The 17923-nt window shown below is 43.9% G+C and overlaps 1 protein-coding gene across 1 annotated transcript in view; it reads left to right on the forward strand.

Annotated features, from left to right (window-relative positions):
* golga7 (golgin A7) overlaps nucleotides 1-17923 on the forward strand; it is a 34243-nt gene that overhangs the window by 3360 nt on the left and 12960 nt on the right. The window contains exons 2-3 of the mRNA XM_048522893.1: nucleotides 9318-9443; nucleotides 10631-10783. Coding sequence (XP_048378850.1) covers nucleotides 9318-9443; nucleotides 10631-10783 — 279 coding nt within the window. The remainder of the gene's footprint in view (nucleotides 1-9317; nucleotides 9444-10630; nucleotides 10784-17923) is intronic.

Here is a 17923-nt window from a genome sequence, read left to right on the forward strand (position 1 = left end):
ATCATTATCCATATGCTTATCCAAGGACTGTTTAAATGCCCCTAATGTGGCTGAGTTAACTACTTTGGCAGGCAGAGTGTTCCACGCCCTTACCACTCTGAGTAAAGAACCTGCCTCTGACATCTGTCAAATCTATCACCCCTCAATTTGTAGCTATGCTCCCCTTGCACAAGCTGAAGTCATCATCCTTGGAAAAAAGCTCTCACTGTCCACCCTATCTAATCCTCTGATCATCTTGTATGTCTCTATTAAATCCCCTCTTAGCCTCCTTCTCTCCAATGAGAACAGACCCAAGTCTGTCAGCCTTTCTTCATAGGGCCTGTGCTCCAGACCAGGCAACATCCTGCTAAATCTCCTCTGTGCCTTCTCCAGTGCTTCCACATCCTTCCTGTAATGGGGTGACCAGAACTGCATGCAGTATTCCAAATGAGGCCGCACTAGTGTTTTGTACAGTTGCAGCATGACATCACGGTTCCGGAACTCAATCCCTCTACCAATAAAACATAACACACCGTAAGCCATCTTAACAGCGCTATCAACCTGGGTGGCAACTTTCAGGGATCTATGTACATGGACACCAAGATCTCTCTGCATATCCACACTACCAAGAATCTTTCCATTGACCCGGTATTCTGCCGCCTTCTTATTCCTCCCAAAGTGAATCACCTCACATTTATCCGTATTAAACTCCATTTGCCATCTTTCGGCCCAATTCTGCAGTTATCCAAGCCTCCCTGCAACATTCTTCCACACTGTTCACCACTCCACCGACTTTAGTGTCATCTGCAAACCTACTAACCCATCCACCTATGCCTGCGTCCAAGTCATTTATAGAAATGACAAAGAGCAATGGTGCCACAACAGATCCTTGAGGCACACCACTTGTGACCTGACTCCAGGCTGAATATTTTCCATCAACCACCACTCGTTGCCTTCTTATAGAAAGCCAGTTTCTAATCCAAACTGCTAAATCTCCCTCAATCCTGTGTCTCTATATTTTCTCCAATAGTCTACCATGTGGAACCTTATCAAAGGCTTTACTGAAGTCAAGTCTATGTACACCACGTCAACTGTCCTACCCTTATCCACATGCTTGGTCACCTTCTCAAAAAACTCAGTGAGGTTTGTGAGACACGACCTGCCCTTGATGAATCCATACTGACCATCTCCAATCAAATTGTTGCTTGCTCGATGAATATAAATCCTATCTCTTATAATCCTTTCCAAAACTTTTCCTACAATAGATGTAAGGCTCACAGGTCTATAATTACCCGTGTCATCCCTACTGCCCTTCTTTAACAACGGAACAATATTTGCAATCCTCCAGTCCTCTGTCTACAGGTTTAGTACCAATGAGGACTCAAAGATCAAGGCCAAAGGCTCCGCCACCACCTCCCTAGCTTCCCAGACAATCCTCAGAAAAATCCCATCTGGCTCAGGGGATTTATCTACCTTCACACCATCTAGAATTGATAACTCCTCCTCCTTACTAACCTTAATCCTTTCAATTCTAGTAGCCTGTAACTCAGCCATCTCCTCTACAATGTTCTCCTGTTCCTCAGTGAAAACAGATGAGAAATATTCGTTTAGCACCTCTCCAATCTCCACAGGGTCTACACACAATTTCCCACTTCTGTCTTTGACTGGCCCTATTCCTACCCTCGTCATCCTCTTATTCCTCACATACCTATAGAAAGCTTTAGGGTTCTCCTTTATTCTACCTGCTAATGTCTGCTATGTCACCTCCTTGCTCTTCTTAACTCTGTCTTTAAATCCTTCGTAGCTAATCTGTAACTCTCCATCACCTCATCTGAACCATCTCGTCTCATTGTCACATAAGCCTCCCTCTTCTGCTTGACAAGAGATACGATTTCTTTAGTAAACCACGGTTCCCTTAACTTGTCGCTTCCTCCCTGCCTGACAGGGACATACCTATCAAAGACACGCAATATCTGTTCCTTAAACCAGCTCCACATTTCGATTGTCCCCATCCCCTGCATTTTGCTAACCCATTCTATGCCTCCTAAGTCTTGCCTAATCGCATTATAATTGCCCTTCCCCCATCTGTAACTCTTGCCCTGTGGCAAGTTCCTATCCCTTTCCGTTGCTAAAGTAAACATAACCGAATTATGGTCACTCTCTCCAAAGTGCTCATCTACCACTAAATCAAACACCTGGCCCGGTTCATTACCAAGTACCAGATCCAGTGTGGCCTCTCCCTCTTGTTGGCCCTTCAACATACTGAGTGAGGAAACCTTCCTGCACACACTGGACAAAAACTGATCCATCCGACATACTAGAGTTATAGCATTTCCAGTCAGTGTTGGGGAAGTTAAAGTCTCCCATAATGACCACCCTGTTCTCTTCACTCCTGCCCAGAATAGTTTTGCCGATCCTCTCCTCCACATCCCTGGGACTTTTTGGAGGCCTATAAAAAAACTCCCAGCAGTGTGACCTCTCCCCTCCCGTTTCTGACCTCAGCCCATACCACCTCAGCCGACGAGCCACCGTTATAACCTCCTTGACTAACAAAGCCGCACCTCCCTCTCTTTTACCACCTTCCCTGACCTTAATGAAAGATTTAAACCCTGGAACCTGCAACATCCATTCCTGACCCTGCTCTATCCATGTCTCCAAAATGGCCACAACATCGAAGTCCCAGGTACCTATCCAAGCTGCAAGCTCACCTACCTTATTCCGGATACTCCTGGCGTTAAAGTAAACACACAACCCAGTTTGCTGTCTGCCAGCACACTCCTGTGACAGTGAGGTCCTGTCCATGTCCTCCCTACGCTCATCCTCCTCTGAACTAGGACTACACTTCAGTTTCCCAGCTGAAACTTAATATTTTCAGCTGAGAAACTGAAGTGTAGTCTTACTGAGCTAGCAGTCTAGCTTCCTTCTGAGCTAGTTTAAATCCACCCAAATAGCACTTGCAAATTTCCCACCCAAGATATTAGTGCCCCTCTGGTTCAAGTGGAGACCGTCCTGTTTGTAGAGGTCCCACCTTCCCCAGAATGAGCCCCAGTTGTCCACATACCTGAAGCCCTCCCTCCTGCACCATCCCTGCAGCCACGTGTTCAGCTGAAATCTCTCCCTGTTCTTTGCCTCGCTATCACGTGGCGCGGGTAACAAACCAGAGATAACCACTCTGTTTGTTCTAGCTCTCAGCTTCCACTCTAGCTCCCTGAAATCCTGCCTGACATCCCTATCCCTCTTTCTACCTATGCTGTTGGCACCTATGTGGACCACAACTTGGGGCTGGTCACCCTCTCCCTTCAGGACCCCAAAGACACGATCCGAGACATCACGGACCCTGGCACCTGGGAGACAACACACCAACCATGAGTCTCTTTCATTCCCGGCAAACCTTCTGTCAGTCCCTCTAACTATTGAGTCCCTAATGACTATCACTCTCTTCCTATCCCCCCTTCCCTTCTGTGCAAGAGGGACAGACTCTGTGCCAGTTCTCCAGCCAAACTCGTGAACTGTTTCTTGTCTGGAAACTTAACTAATATTAAACATCCAGAAACTGCGACACTTCATATCTGGTCAACTCTCCTATGCAACTTTTGCTGTCAGACATGACTGTTTCTATAATGTGTTGATATTACTGTTCTTCATGGGTCCTTCTGTACTGACAGTAGCAGCAATCGTATATTTTAATACAATGCAGCTCAAGATTACTTGGAACCTTTGGAAATATTTGGTGTTAGATTTGTAAGATTTTACAGGCTGCAACTGCTAAGCTATGTTTCAGTATTGATACATTTGATATGTTCTGTTTTCACAGAATATGGTCTGAATATTTACTGTGGATTTCGCTTTGTTGTTTGATTAATTCTTCAGTGCGATTGTAGGAAACAGAGGACCCTATCTCCTTCTGAGCTGACCATTCTCTTGGAGTGCTGCCGTCTTGCACTTTGCCTGTTTGGGTCTTCAGTGGCACTTGGAGCACTTGCTCTGCACTTTCCATGCCCCCCCCTGATATAAAGGTCTTCCTTTTAAGACAATCTCTCAACAAAGCTTTCGGTTGTCGGTCTTAATTACCTCCATATGTGGCTCAGTGCTAAATTTCCTCATTACTGTGAAGCCTCATGAGGTATTTTGATGTGCTAAAACCAGTAAATTGATATTGGCTGTTGTTAATTATCTGTGTAAACTCTGTTATCTCTCATTCAGTATAACATAAAAGTCTGGTGTCACTTTTAAACCATTTAGCTCCATATCTGATTGTTTCACCTTTTTGATTATTCCGAGACTTTCAAAAGATAATATGATCTCCATTTCTCAAATTCTGTTTTAATAATTCAGTTGAATGAACGGGGAGCCATATTTTAAAGTCATGTGTCCTTAATATCATGCTGATAAATTCCAAGTTTTTCTCTCTTGTTTCTGATGATATCTTGACCCGCTATCAATTCTACCCTGTATTGTCTGCTGCATTTGATGCCAGGCATATTTTCCCTCCAAGAAAGGGATGTTAGCTTTTGGCCCAGTGAGAGGTGAGAGAAGGTGTCAGGTCTATGATATTCTTCTCCTCTCACTTCGCCCATAGCTACCTTTCCTTGATTGATCTGCTAACTTCTATTCGTTATTCATTATTGACTGTCTCTTGTTTAAAATCAAGCGTGGTTTTGAGAAAATGGATAGTTTTGGAGACATTCGTCTGCTAATTTGCAGGAGTTCAAATTGTCACATAGGATTATTTTGAAAGCGCTTGAATAGTCAAACCACTTTTATTGGAAACAAAAACAGAAATTTCTGGAAAAGCTCAGCAGATCTGGCAGTATCTGTGGAGAGAAATCAGAGTGAACTTGTTTTGGCTCCAGTGACCCTTCATCAGAATGTTCCTCAGAACCATTCTGGGGATGGATCACTGGACCTGAAACATTAACCCTAATTTTTCTCCACAGATGCTGCCAGATGTACTGAACTTTTCCAGAAATTTCTCTTTTTTGTTTCTGATTTCCAGCCTCCTCAATTCTTTTTGGATTTTATTCCATTTATATTGCAATTTGAGTGCAATATTTCACAGATGTTTCATGTTTGATGTGATTGAAACAAGACAGATACTTCTCAAAAACTAGTGTTTTGATAGTTCCTAGTTTTTCAGTAAATGCAGCAGCTAACTTGTATCTATTGCTTCATAAATAGTCAAGAAGACAGATTAATTTTTTGCAGTTTATTTTGAGGGATAAATGTGCGTAGAATGAGGAAATTATCCCTTCTCCAAATCGCTTAAATGGTAGGCCTTCCTTTTGGTGCTGTGAACAGAAAGTACTGGTAGTGGATGTAAAAGTTCTGTCTTTTTGGGGGGGGGGGGGGGGGGGGGGGGGGCAAAAATCCAGCAAAGAAATATTTGTCTTGGCTTGGGTTTTTGGGATATTGAATTTGGCAAAAGCAGCATATAGTGAAGCTGTACAGATGAGAAGGCCCCAGGCTTGATTCTTATCTGAACTCAATCAGAGGCAGCAAATGGAATGGGACAATCGGGAGTTGAAAGTACGCCAAGGATGTGATTCCTGATCACCAGCCAGTGACCGTGCTGAAAAAGCCAGGGATGGAGAACCGTCATCTGTGAGCTCCCCCACCCCACCATGTTCTGATAGCCAGCTAACACAGATGTTGTTACCACAGGCCACATCAGAACCGTCATCTGTGAGCTCCCCCACCCCACCATGTTCTGATAGCCAGCTAACACAGATGTTGTTACCACAGGCCACATCTGGGATTGGACCCCATCATCCTTGGGTGGATTCATAGCAAGAAGACCAAGGAATTGGCTGGAAGGCTTCTAGTTTTGGCTCATTGTTCTCATGCTAACTTTGTGCAACTGGGATCATGTGGGACTTTCGTCGGAGCTTACTTTGGAAAATCTTTCTGCTAATTGCACAAAACAATCCTATCAAAACTGCAGAGTTGTTTATTTGGCTGCACAAACTGGAACAAGGTCAGGTTCAACTCTAGTTTTTTTCATGATTTTCATTGAACCATGTTGGAGTGGTGCTTTCTTAGGCCAAATTTCTTATCAGCTTTGTCTTTTCGTATTTCAGAGAGGAAGTGATGGCGTAGTGGTATTGTCACTTGACTGTTCATCTAGAGACCCAGTTCCTGTTTTGGGGATGTGCATTCAAACCCTGCCTTGGCAAATGTTGGAATTTGAATACAATAAAGAAAACTCTAAAATTGAGATTCTAATGATGACCATGAAACTGTTGCCAATTTTTAGAAAAACAGTCTGATTCACTGATGTCGCACAGGAAAGGAAATCTGATGTCATTATTTGGTCTGGCTTTTGTATCACTCCAATTTGGTTGATTCTTAACTGACCTCTGGGCAATTAGGGATTGGCAGTAAATGGTTGACCCCATCCCATGTATGAATTAAAATGAAATTTGAAATGTAGGCAACACAGTTGTACTGCAAGAATGATCTTGAGTCCATGTACATTGGTAATAGAATGTTTTCTTTGACCCTTGAGGGACTACTAAGTTAATTAATAGTGTTTCTCCATTAATTACCGTGAGATACTCGTGTACCTACTTCCCTTCATAGCTCTGTTGTGGAGAGTTCTCTCTTCCAGTGACTTCATTCCAGGTAGCCCTTTGGTATGGTAATTTAACCAAGTGGCCAGAGGTCCAGTACAAAGGGTCTGGAAAGGAATAACAATTGCTTGTCAGGTATTAGTTACTCTGATAATGCCAGGTTTAACAATAAATGCTGATTAACGTGTGTTTTCTCTTTTGTTTTTCAACTCACAGCCAGTCAGAGTGGTAGATGCCTGGGAGTGCCTGTGGCATCAGGCCAGAGAAAATTCTGGCTCTGAAGTTGGATATCTGGAAGATTGTAAGGATCAGTTTGCATTGGTGGGAAATTTGTGACTCGGTGTGTTGTTGTTTTGTTCTGGATTGGGGGTAGGGATAGGGGAAGAAGCAGGTCAGTAATTCAGCAGGGAAGGAGAAAGAATTCTTCATTTGGAATCATCACTTTCCTTCATTTAGGCATGTAGTCTCTAATTCCTGTAATGACTGAACTGCTGTCGTTACATAAGTCAGACAACTTGTTATGTGTGGGTTAGGGTTGAGTTTAAAATATAGAGATTTAATGCCTGCTTGACCCAAACTTATCTGTGTTTTCTGCTCTTCCACCCTCCAATATCAACAACTGATCGCATTGTAGTTCTTCCTGGTGAGCTAAGTTTCATTTGAAAGTGGCTATGGAAGAGAAGGGTCAAAGAAAGAAGCCTACGTCATGTCTTTGAATTTGTTTTGTTTAAAATTCACGCATTTGGTGTTAATTTATTGACAAAGATTGAGAGACAAGAGGTGACTTGGTGGTTATTCACTGGTATCCCCGTTGTCACCAAATGGGATGAGTTTGTTGCATGTCAGGTGATCATATTGGTTTGGCAATCATCTGCTTTAGATATGCTCAGCTGACGTTTGCCAACATCTTGTGGCATCCATCTTAGGATATTCATGTCATATTCTTTGAAATTATTTGTCCTCTGATTTGAGGATACTTGACATGTTCTGAACCGATGTTATGCAACAGTCACCTTATTAATAATCAAATTGGAACTGCATGATTTAAACTGTATTCAACTGTACATTATCTGCTGTACTTTTGATCTGTGCCTGAGGAGGATTTGTGTCAGATTGTGGTCTCATGGGTGTAGCCAATCCTTTGATACTTGGCAAATTGAATTGTTTGTGTTCCTTGCTCTTGGAAATGTCTGTTTCCATGAAAGCTTATTCACATATGATTCTGCTATTCCAGTTTTATCCTTCCTCTTTTACCGTTAAAATATGAAGCTATTTGAGCACTGAGGCCTTTCTAAGTGATTGCTTTGAAGAAGACGAGGATCTTTGGAAGAGCTGGGGTTTCTGGGTTCTCCTGAAGCCTCACATTCCATTCTTTCAAAAAGTGTTTTAATTTGAGTAAATGTGCACATGCAACATCTTTGTATTCAATGCAGTGCTCTCTGTTTAACCAGTGTGAAAGTATTGCTCCCAGAGGCTGAGATCAATAGCAGGGAGCCAGCCTCCCTGAAGCTTTTGTATTTCCATACCATAACTGGCCCAAGCAAGTCAAGCAAAAGGTCAAGAATTGTTACCGGATCTGTTAGTGCAAATTTCAACGTGCTCAGTCTCTTTATGTCAGACTCTTGGTTGCACTGACAACATTTTTGTGAATTTAAAGCAGTTATACAGCTAAACTTGGGTTTTAATAGATGCGAGGTATCCCTGTGGAGAACTTGGAAGTAGGCTTGAAAACTAATGTGCCATATCAGTCTTTTTTTATTTAAACGAAATGTTGTGATGCTTTGGGCTCAGACATTATTCACTGGACTTCATGTACCTTTTGGCAAAACTTAAGGGCTGACAACATTTCTTTGGCTCTGAGAATTTATTGGAATAATAGGTGAAAACCAATTTTGAAGTGGAAACAAATTTGCCATCCAGTTGGTAATTTAACACAGAAGATTGGATGCGATTAAATCAGAAATATTGCAAGAGTGTATTTACAGAGAGTTGGATTAAGGTGATTTTGTAGGGCAGCACAAACTTGTGCTCACCTCTGGCTCGGCCACAGTTGTGTGCTGTTTGTAGATTCTGCATTTGGAAAATTGCCGTGTTCTGGACTTAAGTGGTATTAGCAGCTTGTGGACCACAGCAGTTCATTTTTCTTGCTGTCAGTTTCCCTCGACTTTGAAGTTCCTGTGGAGCCTGCCTGTCCTGAGCTGCACTGTTATTTTCATCGTGAGAGTTGACAGGTGTTGGTCATCACCCAACCCTGGACGTAAGTGAGTGTTCTGCAAGAGGCAAAGTTTAGATTTAATCTGTGAACAAGCATGCAAATATTTATTTGATGTGATGTATGAGCTTGTGTGATGGTTTGTACTGCAAGTTCAGCCTTCAATAATGGCACCACACTGCCGATATGGAATTCCCTCTTGTTGTTATTCATCTTTCTCGTGCGTCAGCTATGAACAACCAGGGCAACGTCAATCAACCTAACCATTTCCCATGTTCATTGCAAGGCTATTACAGATTACCCTTACTGATGATGCTGATTATTATTGAGGTAGTCAAAATAACTAGCTGATAAACTTGCGGACTGCTGGGAATGTGAATGTCTTTGAGACGAGGTGCGTTCTTCCTTGGTTTGCCTACTACCTGAAGAGTGGTACCTGATTTTGTGAATGCACTATATCTCTGTTTTGGGACTTCTTCATATTTTTGAAATGTCTTGTCTTTGTGCACTTTTCAAATCTGATGTGTTATTTTTTAACTTTGTTTACTTCTTTGTAGACTCACTGCTTGCAAGACCTAAGACAGAACACAGCATTGACATCTAAAGTCTTCATTCAGAGAGACTACTCCAGTGGGACTGTGTGCCAGTTTCAGACTAAATTCCCGTCAGAGTTGGAGAACAGGGTAAGCTGGAAGCAGAACATCGTTTGAAGATACATTGATGTTTCAGAATAGGTGCAGGTCACAGTAAATTCTGCGGTGGTTAATGTACCAACCCCACAGCTTTTATTGTCGTATTTTTTCTTCACTGCTCTCCCATTTGTCGTGTCTCTTTCTTTGATTCTACTGAGTTATATCTTGTACTTCCTTTCATTCCTGCCCTCTTGCGATATAAAACTGCCTGAATTAACATTTGGGGAAACTGATCCCTCTGTGGGTATGGTCATCCTTAGCATACCTTGCTTTCTGTTAGTCGTAAAATCAAATGGCATTTGGTGCTGTTTCCTTTTGCCAGTTCCTAAACATGGTAGTTCTGCCACAAAGTACAGCTGAGACAGTTCCTGGCTCAGACATGCTTGTGGTTTCAGTTTGCACAGGCTACAGAGGTGGGTGTGGGCACAACAGATTCAGGATGGCTGTCAAATCTCAGCAACAGTCTCGCTGCAGCAAACCGAAGGATTTGTTGGATAGTGGGCAGAGATTGGAGTGAATTGTAGCACAAATTGTTATTGAAATTTAGCTGGGAGGGCAGCATGGAAAACTGCTTTCACATTTGATGTTTTTGGTTCAAGGTCAATGGTGCCCTGGTTTGTTGTGTTTTCAAGGCTAAAATTGACTCTTGTACCGTGAATTAAAAGGTGTGACGCTGGTATGGTGAAATAAGCTTTAATAGTATTGACAGAGTGAACTGGCATATTAATATCAATCTTGCCAATCTGAGCACTGAATAGTTCTGTTTACATGTGCATCTTCTGTGAGCTAATGGTGCTTTCTGTGGCTGCCTCACTTGCTTTCCTAGTCACAGATGTGGAACTGGCTGAGATTCTCCAGTGTGACCGTTAGCCCAAACGTGAGTGATCAAGATCATGTACTGCTGTGAGAGATGTTACCCTTCCCCCTCAAAGTTTCCTCTATCGTACAAGCAATCCAAGGGGGGACCTTGGGTGATTTGATGACTGGATTTGAATTTTGTGATTATTTTGTATGTGAAGGGTTTTGCAATAAGGGCTTTGGTTCTGGTTTTACTTGGGAGGAAAAATCCTGTGAACTTCCCTGCATCAATTTTCTGCCTGTTTGAGGGCAGAGCTTGAATAAAAGTTGCCTTATCACATTGCATGTGATTTTCCATGTGAACACTGACTTCTCCACAGATTGATCGGCAGCAGTTTGAAGAAACTATCAGGGTATTAAACAACCTTTACGCAGAGGCTGAGAAGGTTGGGGGACAGTCCTACGTGGAGGGCTGTTTAGCATGCTTGACTGCGTACACCATCTTCTTGTGCATGGAGACCCATTACGAGAAGGTGAGTAGATTTTCAGCACAGCTCCACAAATAGGCTGCTTCCAGCCAACTACAGTACTTGGTTACTTCTGTGATTTTAAATGGCAATAATGTAGTTGTAACCTGGACCCTTTCTGCACCTCAACATGCAAAAATGGCTGTAAATCATATTGAAAATGTCAACGATCCTTAAAATGTTGGATGCAATGAGGAGTGGTGGAGATGGAGGCTAATAATCTCCAAGACTGGAATTCAGTAATAGTTGATCCAGTTGTAAGTTTTGATTTTAATTTATTGCTGTTGCATGTATTGAAATCCAGTGAAAAGTGTTGTTTTGTGAGCTAACGAGACAAATCAGACTCAACACAAGTATGTCATGGTAATAGAACAAAATGCAGAATAAGATAACAAGGTATAGAGCTAAATGAATACAGCAGGCCAGGCAGCATCAGAGGAGCAGGAAAGCTGACGTTTCAGTTCTGGACCCTTCTTTAGAAATGGAGGAGGGGAAGGGGGCTCTGAAATAAATAGAGGCGGGGGAGGCGATGATAGAAGGTTGATAGAAGAGCAGATAGATGGAGAGAAGACGGACAGGAGAAGGAGGCGGGGGTGAAGCCCGTAAAGGTGAATGTATATAAGGAGTTGGGCTGGGGGTTGGTCAGTGAGGATGGAGGGGTGGGTAGGTGGGAGGGAAGGTGGACAGTTCAAAGACGAGTAGGTAGGGGGTGGGGGTGGGGGTTGGTCAGTGAGATGTGAGGAGCAGATAAGTGGGAGAAAAAAACCGACAGGTCGTCGAGATGGGCTGGTCTTGGGATGAGGTTGAGGTTGGGGTGATTTTGAAGTTTGTGAAGTCCACATTGAGACCGTTGGCCTGCAGAATAAAGTGTTACAGCTGCAGATGAGGTGTGGAGAAAGATGAATGCAAAAACGAGAGGTGTGTTTATAAGTCTGATAGCTGCAGGGAAGACAGTGTTATTAAAACTGTTGGTGCATGTTTTCAAACTTGTTTATGCTCTGCCCTGTGGAAGAGTGTTTAACCGGTGTGGGAGGAGACTTTGATTACGTTGGCCGTTTTACTGAGGTGGTGGGAAGTATAGGCTTGGTTAGTGGAGGAAAGTTAGTTTGCATCATCGACTGGGCACTGAACATAATTTTATGTAATTGCTGGCAATCTTGGGCCGAGCAGTTGCCATACTATGCCACAATACATCCAGACAAGATGTTTTCCGAGTTATATCCATAAAAATTGATAAGAGTCATGGTGAACGTGCTGAATTTCCTGAGCCTTCTGAGGAAGTAGAGGTGTTGGTGTGCTTTTGTGACTGCAGCATCAAACTGAATGGGCCAGCATAGATCTTGTGGTGATATTTACTCCTAGAAACTTGAGTCTCTCGATCACCCGCACGTCAGTACCATTGATACAGACAGGACCGTGTCCTCCAGTCCATTTGCTGAGGTTGATGACCGGCTCCTTTGTTTTCTTAACATTGGAGAGATTGGTGTTTTGTCAACATGCTATAGAGTTATCTGTCTCTTTCCTGTACTCTGTCTCGTCATTGTTTGAGATATAATTGTGTATGTTCTTGAAAACGTCATAGGTTAAGCATTTTTAATTTGTTTGGTATATTCAGTGAAATATTCTAATTCTGTGTTTAAAAATACTCATTTCACATGATGTACCAATCAAGTCCACTTGCTGTATGATATTGTGCATGTTGTATGGTCAGATGATAAATAATACATCATGCCATGAATGCAGAGCTACAAGTTTTTTTCATTGAATAAGCAATTTATCACAGCAGAGTCACTGTCAGAAATGCAACCGATCAGATCTGCTTTTTTCAAACCCTGGTGTTTACCTTGAAGGTTGTTGTGTAATGTTGCCACATCAAAATTAAATGGAGTGACTGAAAACTTGGTCACCTCCTTCTTGTGCTTATCGAAATAAGTGATAAGACATAAATTCAACATTTATCTGCGTTTATGAAGAGGGAACAAAAATAGCAAATTATATTTGGTTGCTGTCCAAAATCATCAGCCAATTGGAGTGTTGCACCTTCTGCTTAATCTGCTGCATGTTTTCTCTCCTTGCAGTGTAGTTCTAGTGTTTGTCTTCTCTGTCACCTATTGTTCACAGACGATCCTGGTAGTCGTCCAGCACAGTGTACTGTTAGTTATGTTCAGTTGACCTTGTCTGTATCAGTGGTATTAAAACGTAGATGGGCAACAAGTTCCTGAACTTGTGGACCCACTTTGTTGCATCACCTTGTTGAGAGGCCTGTGACTGTGGACCTGAACTTGAACTTGAACGAAGCTATTGTCTGCAGTTTTCAAATGCATTGAATGGTTGAAATATTCTGTTTTTATCTGTGAAATTGTTTGACGTTTCAGTGCTCGGAAAACCACTTTGTCACTTAGTTGATAAAATGTGGAGCTGGAGGAACACAGCAGATCAGACAACATCTGAGGAGGAGGAAAGTCAACGTTTTCAGGTCTGAACCCTTGATCAGGATTGGGGATGGTGAAGGGAACTCAGAAATAAAAAGATGGCGGGGTGGGCTTGGGGAAGTAAGGTGTGATGGTTATAGGTGGATGCAGGTTGGCGTTTTTGAGAAAGGGCAGTGGGGAGGCTGGAACGTATCTGTGAGAAGGAAGATGGACAGGTTGTATCAAAGCAAGTATTTGGGAATGAGAGGGAGGGCTAAACATAGGATGAAGCTGGGGGTGGGGAGATTTTGAAGCTGGTGAATACTGTTGAGGCCATTGGGCTGCAGGTTCCTCAGACAGAATATAAGGTGTTCCTCCAGTTTATGAATGGCCTCATTTTGACAGTGGAGGAGGCCCAGGATGGAGATGTCACCAGGGGAATGGGAGGAGGTGTTGAAATGGCTGGCAACCAGAAGGTGATGTTTGGAGCATACAGAGCGCACAAGATCAGTGAATCGGTCACCGAATCTGTGCTTGGTCTCCCCAATATAGAGGAGACCACATTGGGAGTGAAGGATGCAAATGACCAGCTTAGAAATTGTTCAGGTGAATGCTTGCCAGATTTGCATTGATTGCTGGCGCCGTGGATAGAGATGAGAGGGGCGGTGTAAGGCCAGGTGTAGCACTTCCGCGGTTGCAGGGAAATATGTCGGGTGTGGTAGAAAGGTTGTCGAGTGTGGAGCTGACAAGGGAGCTAACAGAGTGAGCAGTCCCAAAGGAAAATAGATGGGACTGGGGAAGGAAATAACTTTGGGGCGGCAAGTTGGCTCAGTGGTTAGCACTGCAGCCTCACAGCTCCAGGGACCCAGGTTCGATTCCAGCCCTAGGCAACTGTCTGTGTGGAGTTTGCACATTCTCCCATGTCTTCCTCTGGGTGCTCTGGTTTCCTCCCACAGTCCAAAGATGTGCAGGCTAGGTGGATTGGCCATGCTAAATTGCCCATAGTGTTCAGGGGTGTGTGGGTGAATGGGTCTGGGCGGGATGCTTCAAGGGCCGGTGTGGACTTGTTGGGCCGAATGGCCTGTTTCCACATGTAGGGAATCTAATCTAAACTTTTTTGGTGGTGGGATCTGATTGCAGGTGGTGAAAATGGAAGAGGATGATTCATTGGATTTGGAGGTTGGTGTGTGATCTGAGAGGATGGGGTGGGGGGGGGTCACTCTTCTTATTGCGGGGGGGCGTTTTGAGGGTAGAAGTGTGTGAAATGCAGGAGCTGTGATTGAGGGCATTATGAATCATGGGAGAGGGGAAATGACAGTCCTTGAAATAAGAAGATATCTGGTATGTCCGGGAGTAGAACGCTTCATCCCGGGGGCAGAGGCTGGGGTATTAGGACTACGGGATTGAACTTTTGCAAGAGGGTGGGTGAGAAGAGGTCTAGTCAAATTAGCTATTGAAGTCAGTGGTTTTGAAATGGATGTCGGTGCTGAGTTGGTTGCCGGAGTTGGAGATGGAGAGGTCCAGGAAGAGCAGGGACGTGTCAGAGACTGCCCAGGTGAATTTGAGGATGGGGTGGAAGGTGTTGGTGAAGTGGATGAACTGTTTGGGCTTCTCGTGGGAGCACGAGGCCGCACCGATAGTCATCAATATTGTGGAAGAAGAGGTGGGGGATGCCAGTGTAGCTGCAGAAGATGTACTGTTCCACCTATCCTACAAAGAGGCAAGGATAACTCGGACCCATGAGGGTACCCATAGGCACCCCTTTGCTTTGTACGAAGTGGAAGCTGTCACAGGAAAAATTGATCGTGAGGACTAGTTCTGCCAAGCCAATGAGAGTGTTGGTGGAGGAGGACTGGCTGAGCCTGCGAGAAAGGAAGAAATGGAGGTTTTAGGCTCACCTGGGGCTACAGGTGTACAGGGATTGAAGGTTTCTGGTGGAGATAAGGTGTTGGGAGCCAGGGAATTGAGAAGGTGGAGGGTGTGTCCAGAACATAGGTGGTGAGTCCTGGGCCAGCAGGGAAAGAATGGAGGCAAGGTAGGTGGGGATAAGTTCAGTGGGGCAGGAGTGGACAGACAGTGGGTTGGTCAGGGCAATCAGGTTTATGGTTTTTGGATAGGAGAGAGTTCCCCAACCCCACACTGCCTGTTTCTAACAAGTTGGAGGCTGAGATTGGGAGATCTCCTGAGGTGATGAGGTTGTTGATGGTCTGGTGATGGGGTGGGGGGTCATCATCAAAGGAATGGTAGGAGGTGGTGTTGGAGAGTTGGCATCTGGCCTCCTCGAAGTAGAGTTCAGTACGCCATACTACCACTGCCTCTCTGGTCACTGGATTTAATAGTGAGTTTGAGGATGAATCAGAAGGCTGTGCATTCTGATGGGGAAAGGTTGGAGTAGCAGAGAGGGGTGTAGAGATTAAGACAATTGATGTCACAACAGCTGTTGGAGATGAAGAGGTTGAGGAGGCTGGGGAGGGGAGCTGGCCTCCAGGAGGAGGGGGTTTGATGGAGGCTGGAGGAAGGGTTGACAGAGGGTGTGCTGGATCCCTGCTGAAAGAAATAGGTGCGGAGGTAGCTGAACAAGAGTTTGAGATCTCGACGTGCAGAATTTGTTGATATGTGGGTGTAGGGGAATGAAGCTGAGTCCTCTGCTGAGGACTGACTGTTTCCACTGGGGTGGGGCTGGTGAATATCCGGCAGGGTTTGGGAATGGGGGCTTTGTGTTAAACTCAGAGCGGGGTGGAGACTGTGTGTGTGTGAGAGAGAGAAAACAGTCGGCGGAAGTGGCTGGGGCAACCTCGTGGTTAATGGCACTGGGTGCATTCAGGAGAAGGGCAGGGATAGGGTTGGGTTTGAAGGTGGCTGAGAACGTCTGTTTGGAGGTAAATCCCAGAGAGTTAGGCGTACTCAAGATTTTTCATGTCTGAAAGGCTTGAGGAAAGAGCATTTTGTTGAGGCTGTGGATCCTTGAAGAACAAAGAACAGTCAAGGTCCTTTGCAGGTCTGTGAGAGAGAGGCTCTGAGCTGAGGCAGGGCTAACAGTAGTGAGAGAGGATGTCGGAGCATGGCTGTGTGTGGAGCTGAGGATCTGCAGGAAGAACCATTTCTGGAGATGCTGTAGATAATGGTTGGTGGGGTTTGGCCCAAATTGGTCTGAACGTTGTTTGGAGTGCATGGCGGATAAGTCAGCTGTGTAGACAGGTACTGAGGAAGGAGATGTAGCTGTAATAGTCAGTTTGTTTCAGAATATGATAATTTCTGAGTTCTCTTCCCTCTCCCCATTTCTCATGATTTTTTGTGCTCCTCAGATACTATCTGACCTACTGTGCTGTTACAGCTCCATATTTTGTCGCCTCTTGACTTCCAGCATCTGCATTCCTCTCTATCTCCTTGTCACTTTGGTTTACTGGTTATTGTGCAAGTTTTAGTGATGACCAAACAACATTTTTTTATTTACAGAAAATGTAACGTGAGTCACTTGAAACATTTTTGACGCACATCATTTTCATAATGGGAAATCTTTGTGTTTTTCTTACATTTCTGGCTCATTTGTGGAAAATAACTTTTCCACTGTTAATGGAAAATTATCGGAAACACTGCGGATGTTAACTGATGATACACATCTTTTTGTATGATGTGAAACGATACGCAGGACCTTAATAGGAGAGTGCAGGTTCCCTTTACGTGCCTGTGCATACTCACCTGCCATAATCTTTCCAGCAAGAATATCGCAAATTGATTTGAAAAATTAACTGATTTCTATAGTTCTGCGATGGCCCAGTGGTTAGCATTGCTGCTTCACAGTGCCAGGGATCCAGGTTCGATTCCACCCTCGGGTGACTGCCGATGTGGAGTTTTCACATTCTTGTCCCTATCTCTGTGGGTTTCTTTCAGGTACTCTGGTTTTCTCCTACAGCCTAAAGATGTGTAGGTTCAGTGGATTGGTCATGATAAATGGCCCATTGTGTCCACGATGTGCAAGCTCGGTGGATTAGCTATGCGAACTACAGAGTTACATGGAGAGGGTAGTGGAGGTGGGTCTAGGTGAGATGTTCTACGGAATGTCACTGTGGACACATTGGGCCAAATGGCCAGTTTCCGCATTGTAGGGATTCTAGGATTCTTTGACTTGCCTTGTGTAGGGAGATTAGCAAGTTCAAATAAATTGGCACTGTTGCATTACTTTATTGCCTTCATTTCATTCGCTGCCCAACAAAGAAGAGATAATTTACTGTTTGCAGATGCATGCTTAGTCCATTGGCCCCTTTCTGTATCCTTCATGCCCAAAACAAATGGGTTGAGTTAGCTGGTTTGTGTCGTCCTTGTACTTTTTGTTTGAAGATGGAGCTGGACCACAAAAAGGGTTTTTGAGCAAATGACTGGACAAAGAACATGCAACAGCATTTATGTTAAGCATTTTTTTGTTCTTCTTCACACCGCTTGAATCTTTTTCATTTTCCTTTGCCTGATGCAGTTCTTTGCTGGACAGGATGAGCTGGTAACCAGATCTCAGTTTCTTACTTGTCCAAATGCTGAACAATTTGAGAGAGCATCACTTCTTACCATTTTTGTTCATTCGTTCCCAACAAATTTGCCATTGTCTTTTCAAGGGAATTTGGGATGTGCAACAGGTACTTGCTTTCCAGCAAGATCGACATTCTGTGAAAGAACTAATAAAAATGTGTGCTGTTGCAAAATTGTATGTTCATGATGCATTTAGAGATCTATGTTCAGAATT

This window comes from Stegostoma tigrinum, chromosome 40, assembly GCF_030684315.1.
Source record: "Stegostoma tigrinum isolate sSteTig4 chromosome 40, sSteTig4.hap1, whole genome shotgun sequence".
NCBI classification, from domain to species: domain Eukaryota; kingdom Metazoa; phylum Chordata; class Chondrichthyes; order Orectolobiformes; family Stegostomatidae; genus Stegostoma; species Stegostoma tigrinum.